Below are 18,448 nucleotides of genomic sequence, written 5' to 3' on the forward strand. Positions count from 1 at the left end.
CCCACAATTGCCTCACGTAGGATCCCCTTGGTGCCCAAATGTTCTATCACTATCACTCATAGAACTCTGGCATTTACTGAGCAATATGAGGAGAACTGAGACAAAAAGGCTTATAAATAACAGATTTGATTATTTCTGCTTTAACACAGCACTCGTCTACCCTTAGTACTCTGGTACATGACTTGTTCCAACATATTTTCTGCCTGCAGAGCTTTAGTTTACAATGCTATCATTAATAAAGCTGCAACAAAACTGTTTCTGCACACCTCGTTTCCAAGAAAGTAACATGTCAATTTTAGCACCGCTGAGGACAAAAATTCAGGTTTACTGATTTTCCAGAATAAACTCTATGCAGTAACAGAGAAATTAAATAGCCTCTACTCAGATGAGAGCAGTGCTGCCATTTCTGACCCCTCTGAAAACACTCCTGCTGACCTCCCACTAACCATAAGCAGGGTTAGGATTCAGGAGAGCAGAACTCCATCTCAGGCCAGCACTCTCTGGAAAACCTCTATTCTTAGAGCTAAGCTGCAGGACTACATACTCACTAGGCCCCTTCTGGATCTACACATAATGCTTACAGAAGTGGTCCATAATTCTCCTAAGACAGGCTATGCAAGTTATACACAGTATGTAGATTTCCCAAAATGCATTAAAAGGATTGGATCCAGTTTTAATCAAGCTTTATTTCTTCTCATTGTCAGAAACATGTTAGCAATGTATCTATGTTCAAAACCAGGCTAATTACCCCTTGGTAGCAGAAGTGCATTGCTGTATTGCCTAGCTGTTTTATTTATACTTCCATTTTCTTAGGGAGCTGTTCTCAACACGCCTAGGGGGAATGAAAAAGCATGTTCTTGGGGGGGAAAAAACCCCAACACCTCAACAAGCTCAGAAATACCATCTAGGCATTAAAAGGAAGGAAAAAAAAAAAAAATGTCAGCAGTTAAGCTGTTCTTCCCACTAAGTTATATCCAGTTAATAGCACAAAGTCACTGCCTTGTATGGGTATCAGAGCTAGGTTCCATTCAGTACCAGAGCACAATCCCCAGACAGAAGTTTCAGTTGCTCCTTCACCAAAGGTGACTTTAGACATGAAAATAGTCATTCCGGGCTATATGGGTAACTAAGCTCTCCAGTATATGCTTCCAAGACTGTAGAATCTCCACAGATGAAGGTTTTTCAATAAACATCCGACAGAAGTAATAGGTATAGTTGAAAGCTTTGCATTTAGAGAACACACTAACAAGCTCCCCGAGTCCTGTCAGCCCTATTCTCTGTGATGCCATCCTCATTCTGTTGTGACAGCTGATAAAACACATTTGCTTGATAACCAGGGGCTGAGAACACTGAGGTCTACCACTCAGAGCACAGATTTCACAAATGCCAAGGTTATTTTCATGCTCTTTGCGTCCTTTTAAAAGGAGATTTCTGCTTTGTTAAAAAAATATTTACAAGCAACAGGACTAGCAGAAAACCAGCCCTGTGACCTAGGCAAAACACAGGAGTATTTATTCAACAATCCTTCTAGTTCACAGGACGTTTACCAGCGTCTCCTCAAGACTACAAATTATCTTACTCAAGATAGCTTACACCAATTAAAACTAAACATACCTAAAGTTGCCCCCATATTACTAACTCAAAAGGATGTTCACCTGCATAGCACTGAAAAACCTGCACTACGAAATTAGCTGTTAATTAATTCATATAACCAAACATCCAGCCAGTAAAGATTTTTAAAGGATGCTTTAATTTGGATGTCTGTTCACTGAAAGAATAAATCATTTCTATTTCAAGTTGTATTTACTTGAACCATTAGCTAATGTCTAAAGTCATTACCTAATGGCTTTTATTTTAAAAACCCAAGTTGAATACTAAAAGGAAAACGTATGTGCTTCTGCTTATATTTGTTCGTTTTTACTATCCTTTTTTAAATTTTTCCTATGCTCAAGCCAGGCCAATTCTTGAGTCCTTGAAACTAATGTGAATCAGTAACTATTTACTGCTCAATTCCTGCTGACAGCCCCCCCACCTCAACCCACAGCAACATTCCTCACATCCACCACAGTATCTACACCAAAGTACACACTAATAACACAGGCTAAATAGTCCCCTCAGAAGACCTCACTTTAGATCTTTCAGGGGCTTGTTTGTCTTCCGAAGTAGTACAGAGCTATTTATGGAAAAATCTCTGCTGGAATCACAGCCAGAATTTCAATAGGCTGCACAGCACAGAAAAGCCAGTGGTTAGTTTTCTGTTTGCAAATAACAATATATTTGGAAATAACATACTGTGCTATTGTTTTGCATGTACAGAACAGAAGCCTTTAGGCAATGCCATTCTTGTCACTGACAATGCTACAGATTAAGAGCACTGGAATATCTTGATTTTCTCTTTTTGCTGAAGCCATTCCAAAACACAAACTGCAAGTTAAAAATTAGTAGCAGAAAAAATATCATAGTTTGGCAATGCCTTTCAAAATCAGCTACTAGAATTCTGTGACTTGGCCTGCATTTCTGTTGTAGATACAAAAAACAACTCCTAGAAACTATCATGCTGTTTCAGACTTCTCTCATGGGTTCTTTGACCAAAGCTTTTATTTTACATGCAAAAGCTAAGGCCAAAAATTTCTAAGGCTTTTAAATCTTCATGTGTAGAACGCAGGAGACCATTGTACCTCAGACAACGTGTAAACTGCCTCCTCTAAGGAAGGAAAATGAAAGCAAGAATCACTCTTCCCTACCATAATGGAAGGGAGGGAGGGAGGCAGGCAGGCTCAGTAGATGAATTTCAGGCAGCTTGCCGGAGAGCACAGTGCCTGTGAAGGTCACAAGTACAACTGAAGTTTCCAGCAGAGATGAATATACGGTTCTGACTATTAAGTGACCATGGAATAAAAATGTCTGATTAATTCACTCACTGTGGGCATTCACTACTTTATCAGTTCATTTTAATACTTAATGGATTTTTAGTGGCACTTGGAACCTGGAAAAACAGTCTTCCCTTTACCAGTTGCCTCTTCTTCCCTTCCCCCCACCCCCCGACTTGGCAAGTATTTTCCTGTGTTTCTATTCTGGCCCAAGCATACATGCCTCAGCTTCTTAAAAAAAAAAAAAAAAAACATTAAAGAGAGGCCAATACTAGTTTCTGGCCTGGACTTTCACAGATGCTTAACACTCACTTCTCTAAAGCATGCAAATTGGAATCTACAAATCAGGACAAGTCTGCAAGGCAGATATGTATTTATAACACATCTTAAAAATATACATAGAGACTACAAATCTGAGCAAAATACTGACCTTTATTTTTAAGTTAATCATTTTACGTCTCTCACCTTCTCTATTTATAGATTAGGACCTTTTATTTGGATTTTGGAAGAGTTGCATAACAGCTGAAAACAAGATAGCAATATTTATTAATATTACTGTCCTGCAAGGATATAAAAGCTCCTTGCAGTAACTTTTCCGAATTGTGGACCTTTGTTTTGGGAAACCAGCCCACTGCTCTTACAGACAGGGAAAACAAAACACAGAGGGGCTACAGTGACTTAGTGACCTTCCAGATGAAACAACTCCCAATGATTCCTTTCAGTTATCTCCATTTCTAGTCTTCCTTTTGGTCACTCTCGCCCACCCTCCCCAGATAATTAAATTTAAATCCAAACCTTAAATTTGGTAAAAAAATAGAAGAGTAATCACAGCTCTATAAGAATCTTGAACCTCAGTCAAAAGACACTGGTCAGAAAGAACATGAATTGGAAGACGCCAAAACCACTTCCAGTTGAATGTTATGTAACTTTAAATTTCTGGGAAAATAATTTCAACATTTACATAAATGAGCCTGCAAGACCAAAGAGGGCTGTGTATATGATCTTCTCTTGACAACTTCTTCAAAATGACAGCAACCAGCAAGAAGGAAAGATTAAGTCAGAAGTGCTCCTACACAGGATGCAATCACTCAGCCATGTCATTTTTTTCTAGCAGTATACATGCTTAAAAACCCTCGTGCAGGAACACGGAGCAGCAGAACAGATGACCTAGTAGCACAGTTGTAGGTAACAATTTAGAACACACTTCCCTGATCTTCAGAAACAGCAGAAAGACGAGAATGCTCAGAAACAAGCAGACGTCTGTTATTCCCAGGTTTGGCATGAGCTTCTTCAAGTCAAATCAGGGAACAGAATCCACAAGCTCCAAGGAGCCGACAACCTGATGTGCAGAATCTCCAAGTGTTTTGGTTTTTTTGGTTTTTGTTTGTTTGTTTTTTAAGTTTTAAATGCTCTATGTCTTCCTACTGCTTTTTCCTCTGAGGCACCTAAATAATAGAGACAAAATCACTAGGTTAAGCACAGCATGTGCTCTGCCTTCGTAACAGGACTCTATGTAACCAGTCCCCGCCACTTCAAGAGTGGGTTATCACTTCCCAAAGGGTCTGCAGTAAAATGAAAGATCCTGCATATTTCTTGAAAACAAGAAGAAAGCAAGCACAACCAAAACAAACAACATAAAGCTGAGCTAAGAACAGACTAAGAAATGGCAGAAGGACTATACAGAAAGTTTTAATATGTTGGTCAAAAAGCCATTCCTGCATTCCACTAGAACAGTTTACGCATGTTTCACTATTATCTCTAGAAAGCAGTGCCATTTCTTTTCTCACTGCTAGACTATACAATGGAAAAATTTGTGGCCTTCAACTTCAATTGCTGTTCCTTCATATTGATCTTTCAGAATAGATGTCCTCAAATATGAATCTCAATTCACATCACAATTTCCCTCAATTCATATCACAATTTCCCATATGAAAGGCAGTCTATGAGCAAGCACATATCAACTGTAAGCGTGAAAAAGGCCGGGAAAAAGGCTGAGCGAGTTGTTGACAATGCCAGTTTCACATGTTACCTTAAAACCATTATTGTGTCTCCAAGAGAAGCAATTCATCCATTCACCTCTCACATCTCTTGTCCCATTCCTGTAGCACCATTACCTATTCCGGCACAAACATTTGCTACAGTTTGACAAACCAGTCTGAGGAAGCTAACTCAGGATAAAACTAACCTGACAGCAAATAATCCAAGACATGTAATTTTCATTCAGGTCAGTTTCCCAAAGTGTCAGCTCAAAGCAGCAGCTGCTGAAGGTACAAGGAAGGCCCATCTCTTTCAGGAGCAGCAGCTACTTGAAGCGACAATGAACCTACAGGCATGTCAGGATGCAATTTGAATTCCAATTCCTCCTTCCATACCAAGGCCACACCTCACCCCCACACAAGCTGAACAGGGCAACTGTTGAAAGACAATCCAAGATTTACTATTTTTTTTTCTCCAAATCACCTCCGTTATTTCTATAAATGACTCCTTACACAATGCACCAAGAACAGTACCTAAGAAGTGAAGTTTTTGTTATGTAACTCCATTAGAAAAAAGTCCAGGAACTCTGAAAGAAGTGTCTTTGAGAATCATTATATATTTGTGAGAGCTGAAGCTGAAGATTTATTTCAGTATGTAGTTCTTGTCTGCTGGACTAGTTTAATATTTTAAGTTATTTGAAAAGTTAAGTTCTTCAGACTACATTTATAAGCACTATACACAAACACATACAGGTTGTAAATTCTGCAAATCATCTTCTAACCTTCTACTAACGGGAGAAAGGCCAGCTGAAATCACTACTTTTAAGAAGCAAAGAACAGTCCCTGGAATACTTTTTATATTCACCAGGGAAAAAGGAAAATACAGCTACTACCATTTAACAGACATGAATATATTAGACATTATTCAAATTTTAAATAAGCAGCTATATCCTGAAGTCTCAATTACCTTAACTGTTCCTCAATATATGCAATTATCTTTTCTCAAGTTCTCAACATAGAGTGCCAACTGTGTATGTTTGGAGATCACATTATTCCCAGAGCATTAACTTAAGAACTGCAATTGAAAATGCAAAGAGAAACACTTCCACACAAAATGCATTCTATATACCTGGGAAATCAATATCTTTCTTACAATACAACTCTTTTAAAACCCTCTTTTCCTGACCCTAAAATTTTCTTCCAAAATTAGATGCAAGCATAACTGCCTAAGGGGTTTAACATGTGACCTAAATATGCTGGTTTTCTTAATGGTGCTATCACTTGTGGATCGCTACGAGGAAAATACATTTTTATAAAGAACAGCTGACCAAATTAATAATTTCTCCTCCAGTGCTTAACAAAAGCGTGGTAAGTCAGGAGAAGAGAAGCTTACAGCCATTTCTGTTTCTGTAACAGAAACAGAGTCATGCACAGAAGCCTCAAATAATTATTTTCAGTAATTTTAACAACTCACAGCGACAGTACCTGATGTCTCATTAGCCAGCATCTTCGTTTTAAAGGCAAATGTAACAACGATAGACCTTCCAGTCGGAGAAAAGAACAAGGCAAGACCACTATCGTGTAACACTGCCTGCTGCCCAGAGCCATGCCCTAAAGCAGTCCTGCTTGGCAAGCCCGTAAGCAAGCAACAGTATGTTCCATAAAGTCCTGTATATAAAATCTTTAACAAGTGCACACACACACACGAAGTATCCATACTGTACGGCATTTAAACATTGAAAATGTTAACTGAAAGCGGCATTTAACTAGTGCGTGCTGTAAAAACATAACTGAGCTAGAAAGCAGTATCACCAAGCTAGAGTCACATACATTCCACTCAAGTTGAAAATCTAGAAAACTGTGCGGATGTAGTTATTTTGACTATAAGACCTACCACTGCTTCTTGGAAGAGATTATTCTAAATTGATTTGGATCAAGTATCTTCCTGTACTTCCTGTATTTTATTTCAAATATATAATTTAAAAAAATATTTAAAACTTACTTTGTTTCAAATATATAAAATACTTCCTGTATTTTATTTTCATAGAAACAGGGTAACTGTTCTCTCTATGCACAAGTGCCTACCCTATGCCAGGACTTTTCACCCATTTCAATGATTTTAATTTCAACTGTTTCTTTAAAAGGGTAAACCTCAGTTTCACATGACTACTTATCACAGACTGACTGCAAAACTTTTTGCTCCATACTAAAAATAATGTAGACATAGTTATGGTACTGCATATTATAGAGAACTGCAAATAAGAGAGAAAGTCTGGAAAGTACCTTAAGGCAGTTATAAAAGCATCTTATACTAACAAAATTGCTTTGGGAGCACAGTGTTTCTTAAGAGGAAAGAACCAATGGGAGCCTTAACTTGGTACCATCAGTAATCGATGTTTTTACTGCAAGAGGTCCAGTACCTCACAGATTTAGCTGCACACACACTTAAACAGCATCTGAAACAAAGAAAGCCTAATTGTGCAGCATTTAAACACGATACAATACATCAGTTTAGGTCAAGTCAAAACCCCAAACAAGGGATCCGGTTTTTCAAATCATATTAAGAGTGATAAAACATGATAAAAGAAGATTACCATTTGTCAAGTTATCTTTTTTAAATGCTTTACAGTGAAGCAAAGAGTTAAGTAATCCATCTCCCATTTACGTGGCATTCTCTTCTACAAGAACTTCCAAGAAGCTAAACTGTACTGATACTAACAGCTCTTCTAATAACAGAGCTAGTAACAATGCTAAACAAATCTCATTTCCACATACTGCTTGCGTAGACACTGAAGGAAGAAAACATATCCCAGGTGTACTAGTTTTGCTGCAAAGATATGTCAAAAAGATTACAACATGGTGACGACACTGTGTGTGCCCCTGCATGTGTGTTTGCACATGTGTACATCATACCTAGTTTCAAAACAAACCCAAAATCAACCCAAAACTATTAACTGTCACACTGCACAGCAGTTTGACAACTGGCTTTTACGCACCTAAATCCATGCTGCTACCATGTGAGGCAGTGCTGCATTCTCCACTTGCTCTCAGGCACACGTTTTCATCGCCCCTTCTTTACAGCTCCACGTTTGCACATTCACACACCCTTCAGTTCAGAGATCCGATTCCACTGCAGTGTAACCCAGTAAAAATCTACAGGCCATTTGTTTTCAATAGCAGCACAGACTTGGACCAGCTTCAGTCTTTATATTTAAAAGATCACCAGTGCTGCAGGATCTCTGTCAAGCATTACTGCACCAAACCAAAGTTGCAGCTATTTTATTTGGCCAGTAATTTAGTTCAGTCTCCTAAGATTACTGTTATGGTATTGGTACTAGAGATATTCTATTGCTGGCCTTCAGATATCTCGCGTTCAAAGTATATATATTGAACAATGAAAGTTTTAAGTCCTTTTTATCAGTTGATTTTACCATTTGTAGTAGCACAGCACAAAGATCAGGGTCTTGAGTTGACTGTACATAAAGTCCTATCAAGAGACTGACCGTCTTCCAGAGTTCGTGTTTCCTTCAGCCACTCGATCACTCTCCACACCACGCTGGCACAAGCACACACACAGCACCGAGAATCAGAGCAGGGTTCAATTCAGCTGAAAAATAATCCAGTCGAAACCACAAATTTAAGTATTTTTCAGCTGGATCAGCTTCCCAAACAAGTTCATTGTCCAGTAACACGAACACTTGTGCCAGCAAAGTGGGAAGTAGCGCCTCTTTAAGCAGAAACGCTGCCAAACATGTAGCCATGGCCTAAATAGGCAAGTCAGAAGAGAACAGAAAGAAGGGAGGGGGAAAAAAGAAAGAGACAAACAGACAGTACAGCTAGGAACACCCAACTCTTAACGCTTACTTCAGCACTGCAGCCACTAAGGCGTTCTATTCTTCATTTTAGTTCTTCCAAAACACTTTCTAGGAAGCTCCAAGTACCACAGAAACCCATTTCTAGGGTAGAAATACCCAAACCAGAATCATTTAGGCAGCACCTTTAAAAGCTGTGCAGTTTCACAAAGCTGATCAAGAGCTGTAGCCCACCAGGATGGCCACCGATAGCCAAGTGGCACTCATTTGTACTGTTGGGGTCTGACGGCTTCATCACCCTAACTGCCGTATTTATGACACAAAAGTCTCACTCCTTTTTCCAAACTGATTTTTAATCTCAGCCAAAAAGGACCCCAGAACAGCAAAGCATCACGGAGGGAACAGAGCACCGGTCAGCACGACTGACAAGCTGAAGTGCCCTAGCTACCAAACCCACGTCGAGAGCGCACTGAATCACTCCTGGGGAGCTGAGCAGCCACTTGCTCTTTAGCAGTTTGCTAAACGCCCTTTGTTTTGGGGGACTTCACACTTTGAATGCACACTTTAGTCAATCTAGACCAGCAGTTCCTAGAACACAGTAGCCTATTTCTCTCTCTAGACACAGACCGCTATTCTGCAAACCAGCTGAAGATAAAAGAGCTGAAATACAGAAGCAGACTCTGGAATACAGAATAGGACTATAACCTTGGGTCATCTTGTTTGTCTACAGCGTTATTTCAACACACACACACACCCCCAAAAAAAACCCCAAACCTACTGCTAGTCCCTGCTCCTTCTAACTGACCTTCCCTTACAAGCACATAGAACGTAGCCACAGCCCTCAATAACCCCAATTAAGCTCCCTCCCACAAAACTACACCCCAATCTTTCTTCAGCATTGTTGTTGCAACGTCTCACACCTTTGCTACTTTTCTCTGACCATTTTTCCTCCCCTCCTATTCCATCAATTCCCAATTTAAAAAGCCCATCAGTGACTTTAATAATAACGCCAGCACTCCTTTTCTGTGTGCCTCCTACCCACAAACACAGCTCAGTAGAAGCCCTTCCTCCCCCCTGATGCCAGCAACATCCGTCCACCTGCGAGGTGTAGGCCCCTATTATTCAGCTGTTGGTAAACCTACAGATCTGGATGGACCACCAGGAACAGCGGTCCCGTACGACAGAGCTGACCCACCTTGTGAAGGAGGCTCAGCAGCTGTAATCCACTGTTACACACACACGGTACGCGACAAAGAGAAAGCTTTCCTTCAGGGAAGGCAAGATGGTGAACTCCAGATCGTGGTAAACTGCTTTTTACAGCAGTCCTCATTCCTGGCTCTAATTTTTCCTTACTCTGGGGTAACTATTTTTGTGCACTGAAGACAAACTAGCATTACTGAAGCAACAACAAGCAGTTCCCATAGCTGCTCTGCAATTTTGAAGTCTGCCAAAAATAAACATGAAGCTACACTTGAAAGATACAAAGTACCTAGAATCAAATACAGAAAGCATTCCTGGACAAGGGAAAGTCAAATCTTGTTTGTATCACTGACCACACACGAGCTGGCTAGGGATAGAAACCTAAGAGACTTCATCTCTTTGTCATCTGTACAAACTGAAACAGACTACAGCAATGTTTTGGCTATTAAAAGAGGAAACAAAACAAGTCGTAGATTATTAACCAAGCAGGACAGAATGGCTAAGCCTCAGACTTTAAAATTAAGTCAGTAATCGGCACCCACAGCAGGTATCGAAGTAATTCCTTCAGAGACATTTGGGCATGAAGTAGTTAAACACACGACTTAAGTTCTGGCTCCCAGCCTCTGACCCAGACTATCAGACTTTTACATATCTTTGGATTACACTTGAAAGAACATTTAGATACAGAAGCTTGACTCTTTTCCTTCCGCCAAGTAATTAAACAAATTTGACTTCATTTGTTCTGAAGTACGAACTCATTCCATTAAGCAAGTGTCTAGTTTTCAGAGACAGTTTAAACTCACAATTCTTAGTGGTTTCCAACTGGAGTTGCCATTATGCCACATATTGGAAAAAGGTAACAGCAGAAGACTAAAAACAAGTCCCAAAACAACAAAACTGCTGCAGAAAATCTTTGCAATCCTTTTCTTTAACCATTTCCCAAAAAGGAAACTTCCACATGCTAATGTCTGCTCTCGAGTATCTCTGGACAGTTAAGTCTTATTTGCATCAAAACAGTGATGGCACAAAAGAAAAAAACAAAAACCCCACACATTACCGATGCTTTTGATAACCCGATCATTGAACTCATCAAAAACACTGACTGTTCTCCACTGGAGAAGTCCTGTCTAAAGCTAATGTCCTGGCTCTGGATTCTCCAGAGTCCACAGAACAGGCTGAACACAGGTTGTAGGACTGGGCTCCAGAAAAACTAATATGAAATTAAGAAGGGAGTGAAGCTTCTGTTGAGCAAATAATCACCTATTTCGGAAACAGAGGCAGCACAAGCCACAACAGCCTTGCCCTTACACAATGGATTGCTAAATCACAAAAAGGCAATCTTTTGCCATCAGTTAAAATTAAGGACCCAAATTATAATGAAACCGATGCTCAGATATCAATTTATAACCTGATTTCCATTGCTTAACTTTGTGATCTGATAGGCCCAGGCCACAGCTTACAACTAAGGATAAATTCTGTACGTACCAAGAGAAGAGAGGCTAGCTCTCAGCTCCTCACACACCCATACCCAAGTTAGAAAAGCTTTGCTACAGCAGAATGACACAGGCAGGCCCCAGATACAAACTCATTGCCATCTTCTTTCCTCAAGCTTTACTAACAGCTTTCCCTCTCCTTTCCCTTTCACCCTCATTAGCTCTGAAAGAAACGTTGTCACATCCATCTATCACGCAGGGCTTAGAAAGCCAGAAAATTAAAAACTGTATGTATCAGAGTTCATGTTTCAGCCATCAAAGCCACCAAATATTGACTTTGTAATAGACAGCCATTCTAGCCAAAGCATCTAAAGAATTACAGGTTATACATAGGATGTGAAGGTTATGAGGTCAGACCTGACCTCAAATACACTGGAAGCTCTCTACTACGGTTCTTAGCAAGCTGTTTCAAGGTGCTGCCGCTACTACTGTGTTAAGAATGTTACTCTCCATTGGCCTGTTTCACAGGCAACACTGTAAAGAGACCACTAGTTTTGCATTCTACCAATTGATGCGATTAAATAGATGCAGTTTTCTTGGTTAAAACCTCCATTAACTTAGCTTAAGATAGCTTTCCAATATAAATATTGCAACACTGTGTTACGAACAGGAACAGAAAGCGAAACCTTCCATTTATTTCAGGTTTGTTTTCTTCACTTTGTTTGTACTGAAGTTTCAGCATTCCACAGCAGAAGTTAGTTTTCAAAATTTGAGCTCTAAAGCCATTCACAAACCAAGAATCCATACCCTAGGTGCTACTGTACACAAATTGGTACTGTCCTCAGGCACAGACACGATTAGATTCCGTGCTTGTCAGCTTGCAGACCACAGGGGTTAAACAATCATTTAAGTTTCAGCCTGCAAGACTTTCTTCAGCTTTCACCAGCATTTTTTTTGTGGTGCCTGCCACAAGAAAGCAGACAGAAAGGCAGGGAGGGGAAAAAAGGTCGTCAGGCTGCATTCAGAGCCACTGTCAACTTGTCCTCGGCTATTCTGAAGGAGGACCAAGCATGCAAAGCTGCTGTTGCAATTTCTGCAAACACCACACAAGGTTCCCTTTCATTGAAGAGAACCTTAAAGCCACAAGTATAGCTAATAACAAGAAAAATGTGGCCAGCTTGATAGATTATTAACCCTTCCGACAGCAGCGCAGGGAGACATTGCGAAGCGTAACGAGAACTTGAAGGATTGCATGGAAACTAAACTCGCACTTTGATTAGGCAGCTGGCTTTCAACCATTTCCAGCATGAATTGTGGGAAGCTGAATGCCCAGGAAGAAGAGAGGATTGCAGCTCAACAAATTCATTAAAATCAAGTATAATACCAACCTTGGGACCTCTATCCAGGATCTAGGCATTTAAATTTCAGGATATCATGCAGTGTATCAAAGCTCTGGGGTTGGCACCTCAAGACTACGTCAACTACTGACAACAAAACGAAACTTCTCTTTGCTCTTTGGGTCATGAAGATCAGGCAGCTACATCTTCCACAAAAGCAAGAACAGACATTCTTACAATTTTTTGGAAACCATCCTGACTCGCTTGCTGAAACAGAAGCTATTTAATTCACTTACAGTGAAGGCTTCCCTGAACTCCACCCACTCTGACTCCAGCAATACACAGCACAGCTGCTAACCTGTCAGGAAGCATAAGGCTAGCGAGTCATCTTTCATAACGTGAAGTACAACGCTGCAGAACAGCTAAGGAAGTTAAGGACGGACTATTTCCTGACTTCAGCATTTCAAGATCCCTGTAAAAGCCACTTTACCATACATACATATATATAAAAAGTTCGTTATTATTACGTGCGTGCCAACATGTCTATTTTAATGAAGAATTATTTGCAAGCACCTGCCATACAGCCACAGCTTCTCCAATACTGGTACTTCATTAAAGATTGAGTTTGCTATATAATTTAAAATAAAGGTTACAGAATTTAAATTCTGCCAGGGAAAAAAATTATATTGCATTTAGCAGTAGTTTTGAGTTCAAGCTTTAAAATATAGTTCCTGCAGAACTTAAAATTAAAACTTAAAAAAAATGTTACAGCTTTCTTGTTTCCAAAAGCCATCTTTCAGCTTGTAAATGACAGGTGTCTTTGAAAGTGCATCGTTTGCCACATGCCACAGCTAATAAATAAAAACAAGTCACTTCTGTTTTATACTGATTTTTTGGCCTTTGGAAGTTAATATGAACCACACATCAAATGGGGAAAATAATGGAAACTGTAGTTGCCACTTTTCTAGATACAACATTAATCTCACTTTTAAGACAGAGCATTCAATACATTTTTTAAATAAAGAAAAAACCCTAGGAAATAGATAAGTGACAAGGCCAACTGCTTTGCAAAATAAAAGCCTTAACTCATAAACTTAGAGGCTGTGTTGTGCAAACAGGACTTTACGGCCAAAGACATTTTTAAGTCAGTGGGACTTCCCTCAAAAAAGCAGAAATTCTGCTCTCCAGCACAGCTGCCACCAGCAGCACAGAGAGAGCGCCATTCCCCTAATGGTCCCCGATCCAAGGGAAGAAAAATAGCAAGTATATTTTTTGCAGTCACAGTCAGAGGCAGCCATTTTACTGTAAGATGACATTTGTCACTGCCACCTTCAAAAAGTTTTAGGCAAGTACCAGTATGACTCCAAACGCAAACCCCTCTTTACTTCCTAAGTAAGCATGCGGAAATATTCAGATTTTTTCCTCTTCTGCTTCACAGAAGCTGAAAAGATTGGGAAAATTACTTGATCTTTATCTAGTACTTAGATCTTCAAAGAGTACAAACATTAATTAATTCTCACAACACCTCCCTATGGAATGCAAGTATCACATTCCCCATTTCGCAGATTAGGAAAAAACACAAATCAAAAGCTGAGTGAGTGACAGGACAATCTCAACCATCTTGGAAAACAAATTCCAGCAAAATATTTAAGAAGCCTGAATTCAGCCCTTCTTAAAAGCGTGCTGAACAGTACTTTCGAACCATAATTTAATTCTGAATCTGGGCACCTGAATGTGCATTAAATGTCTATTTGATTTTCCTCAAGTTGTATACGGCAACACCGAGATATTTGTTTTAGTAAGACTGCATTCACATCTCCCTCCCAAAGGAGCAGCTAAGTAGTCAGAAAACATTCAGTAAAAAATAGTGCTCTTACCTTCTGCTACATCATCATCCACAGCGCCTTTCACCTGAGAAAAACACCACTGAATGTCATTTCCTCCTCCAGCTCCTGAAAAACACCATCAAAAAAATGAGACCCCCCACCGCAACACAAAAGAGCACACAACAGTTCCCAATTGAAAATTTCAGACCACAAGGTACACGCCTAGTTCCTCAGCAGTGCTGTCGGCACAATTACAAATTGCCCCTCCCCACCTTTTTCCTTTACAGATATTGTTTTCGTCGTTAGTGGGCTGCCAGCATTCAATGCAAGGTTTGTCAAAAACAGCGTAAGCACAAGCAGTAGCAGCGATAAAACCCCCCATCGCCAAAAGCTCGCTGGAGTAAGTAACGTCGCCAGTGCCAACTTTAACGGTGCATCTGAAACGAGAGTGCATGAACGTCTTTTTTCACAAGATGCTTCTTCTGACTTCAGAAGTCAGAACCCTCTACAAACACACACACACACACACACAAACTTCAACAGTAACCGTCAGAAAAAGCCGTACATTTTCGGAAAATTTCAATCTTTCATTCGACATAAACCAAGCCTGCTACTCATTTCCTTCCTCCACAAAGACGCCGAACTGCACCTACATACTAAAGGCTAAAGAAAAGAATTTTACCACAGTTTTAGAGTCTCTTCACAGAAGCAATGAAAGCAATTATCAGCCTTAAAAAAAAAAAAAAAAAAAAGCAGCAAATCCAAGCGGTAAAGCAAACAAGCAATCTGATGTGAACAAGTTCTACTACCATAGAAAACGGATCGGAGAGAAAACTTCAGGAACATTACTGCCTCGGCGGAAGGCAGTGATTCATTTGAACCCTGCCACCAAAACACACAAAAAAATCACCACCCATTTCTTTTGCATTTCATTCTGAGCAAATCACTGCAGGGCTGAGTACATACAGGAAGAGGCTGAAATGGGCTTGCCGCCTCCTTTTTTTTTTTTTTTTTTTTTCTTCTTTGAAAGCCACTGTCAAAATGGAACTTTTCCTCAACACAACTCAAACAGGCTGAGCAACAGATGGCATTTACACATTAATCCAGAGCTCTGTTATGGCTTTTGGGGTAACAAAGGATACAGAAATTACTTCTTCCCTCTTCTACGCTAAGTTAAGGGGGGAGGGGAAATCAAAGACTAGGAAATCAGAAGAGCCAAATAATCTTTCCAAAAAAGACCATGTGCCTTAGAACGTTAAGGGAAGTGCTGGAATACAACCAGAGTCCAGCCTGCATTTTTTGCCTGCCTTCATTTCTCTTCTGAAGGATTACAGACAGCCAAGCTACGGAACCCGACAAGGCAAAGGCAGGCAAAGGCAAGCACAACCCTCCATCTATGCAAGAAACGTCAGAATGCTTGCTTTCTGCATTTTGGAAAGGTTTGCGCACACATCTCTGCCGCTTCCCAAAACCTGCACAACCCCTCTTCCTTCCTCTCTCCAGCCTCTTCATTTGTCATTTAGCAGCTGGCACCATGGAGGCATTCCAAGGGGACAGCCTGTAAGATAAGGTGCTGCTCTTTCTACTCATGGCTAAAATTCTGTTTTTCAGACAACCTACTTGAAGCAAGTTAACAGTCTCCCCTCCGCCCCCGACTAAAACAAAAAGCGGAGGGTGGAGCCTGGGCATATGGTGTAGGGGGAAAAGGCAAAGCACAAACCTAAGGCAGCCTCCGACGCTCGCTCCTCCAAACGCAAAGCGCTGAAAAGACAATTCATTTGCAAAGGAGGGGGATGCCTAGATCGCCAAATGAGGAAGCGGCAAGGGAAAGTCAGGAGGAAGAGACACCTTATGCGTGCCCGCTGCCAGCCCACCGGCGGCACTTCGGGATGCCAGACGGGGCGCGGGGAGCACGAGCAGGAAGCGCCGGGCAGCCCCGCACGATGCGGTCCCCCCGCGCCCGCCGTGCCTCTCCCGGCAGCCGCTGGCAGGCTGCGCCCCGCGGGAGGGTGCGCCTGTCCCCTCGGCACGGGCACGGCCGCAGCCCGGAGCGGCGCCCAGCAGCGCTGCCCTCGCTGCACCGGAGCCCAAACGCCGCCGGGAGCGGGGACAGGGCTCCGGGGAGCCCGCAGGGCCCCCCCGCCCGCCGAACTTCCGAACGGCCCCCTTCCCCCACCGAAGCCCCTCCACCTCCCGGTTTCCCCCTCCCCCCCGGTGAGGGGGGGAAGGCAGGAGGGGGGCGGGGGGGGGGGAGCTGGATTTCCCCGGAGGGGGGAGGAAAATCATCGCCGCGCTGCTGGATCCGCGAGGCGTGAGGCGGGGCGGGCCGGCGGGGCCGGGGCAGCGAGCGCGGCGGGTGGGCAGCGCGCCGGGCGGGGGGCAGCCCCCGGCGCCGGGGACAGCGGGGACGGAGGGGGCGGCGCTGCCCGCCCGCCGCCGGCCCCACCCGCGCCCCCCGCCCGGCGGCAGGGGCCGGTGCCCCGCGGGGCAGCCTCCCCTTACCTGCCATGTTGGGCTGGCGATAGCGGCCGCGGCGGGTCGGGCGGTCCGGGCGCTGCGCGGCGGGGCCGCCGGTGCCGGGCGGGGGGCGGCGGCGGGGGGCGGATGGCGGCGGATGGCGGCGGGGGTGCGGCCGGCTCCGCTGCTGGGGCTGCCCCCGCTCCGCGCCTCGCTCCGGCCCCCCCCACAACGCTCCACTTTCAAAATGGCGCCGGCCGAGCTGGGGGTGACGTCACCCGGCGGGGGGCGGGAGGGGCGGTGCTCCGGGGAGGGCGGGGCCGCGGGGCCGGGCCGCCCCCCGAGGGCCGGGCCAGGGGCGCCGCGGGGAGGGCACCGGGCACCGGGCATCGCGGGGAGGGCACCGGGCACCCCGCACCGGGCACCGGGCACCCCGGGGAGGGCACCCCGGGGAGGGCACCCCGGGGAGGGCACCCCGGGGAGGGCACCCCGGGGAGGGCACTGGGCACCCCGCACCGGGCACCGCGGGGATGGCACCGGGCACCACACACCGGGCACCCCGGCCTGGCCCTTCCCCGCTGCCACCCCCGCACCGGGCAGGCTGGATCCCTGCCGCCGTCGCGCTCACCGCCTCCCCTCGTGTTTATCCTCCGTCCACCCCCCGCGGGCGGTGCGGGGCCCGGCCGCCGGCTCCCGGCCCCCGCTGGTGCACGGGGGTGAAGGCTCCGCTCTAGCTCGCCGGTCCCACTAAAGGCTGGGCTGTGGTTAGCGTCCGGGACTGGGATAATGGGTTCAGCACAATCTATTTCAGCTCTTGGGAAAGTCATCAGTCTCCCTGCGCAGGTGTTTGTGCAAACGCTGTCGTTCCTCCCCGGCGGGGCTGAGCTCGTTCATCCAGATTTCACCTGGGGATTCATGAGCTCATCCTGCAAACCCAGCACCACCGAACTCACCCAGTGCCCCGTGACAGGCCTCCTCAGCCATCACGCACGCCAACTTCAACTTCATGTTTATGGTTCCAAACGCTTAAGCAGCTGCCTTCCTTACAAGAAAGGCCGTTGAATTCCGAGCAGAGTGCGGCTCAAAACACAGACCTGTGGGAACTGAACACCTCTAAACACGCCAACGCAGTCAGGCTCCCCGTGTTTGTGAGTAAACACCAGAAACCCACCACTGGCCCAGATTAGAGGCTACTTTGGACAAAAGCAGATTTATCCCTACATCCCATATAAACATTGTGCATGCAAATCGATCTTGGAAACAACAATCATGTTTGACAGAGCACTCAATATTATACAGGGCATTTGAAAGAACTGCGACTCACCTAAGCCTGCGACTACCTGGAACCAAGTGTTTGGCTTAGTCCATTTTGAGAGCAATCCAAAAATCTAAAAACAAACACACTGCAAGTTTGAAAACAGTCACAAGCAAGACTGGCTCTTTTTGGGTCGCTGTAGCATTAAGGCCCTTCTCTTAACACCCAGGTCCGTGTTTCCCAGAGCTCAAGAACAAATTCACTCAATTCTACAAATCTGTG

At 43.7% G+C, this 18,448-nt stretch overlaps 1 protein-coding gene across 2 annotated transcripts in view; it reads right to left on the reverse strand.

The window, feature by feature from the left end:
• Positions 1-17,182, reverse strand: part of PPP2R2A (protein phosphatase 2 regulatory subunit Balpha) — a 39,856-nt gene extending 22,674 nt beyond the window's left edge. Inside the window, exons 1-2 of one of the 2 annotated variants that reach the window (XM_080370338.1) lie at positions 16,957-17,182; positions 14,506-14,580 (exon numbers count right to left, since the gene is read on the reverse strand). In XM_080370338.1, the coding sequence (XP_080226464.1) occupies positions 14,506-14,580; positions 16,957-16,963 (82 nt within the window). In that variant the 5' untranslated portion in view covers positions 16,964-17,182. Of the gene's footprint in view, positions 1-14,505; positions 14,581-15,263; positions 15,316-16,956 lie in introns of those variants that run through there. The other variant, XM_080370337.1, reaches the window with a different exon arrangement.
• Between the last annotated feature and the right edge of the window lie 1,266 nt (positions 17,183-18,448).

Source organism: Falco punctatus (assembly GCF_963210335.1).
Source record: "Falco punctatus genome assembly, chromosome: 20".
Classification (NCBI taxonomy): domain Eukaryota; kingdom Metazoa; phylum Chordata; class Aves; order Falconiformes; family Falconidae; genus Falco; species Falco punctatus.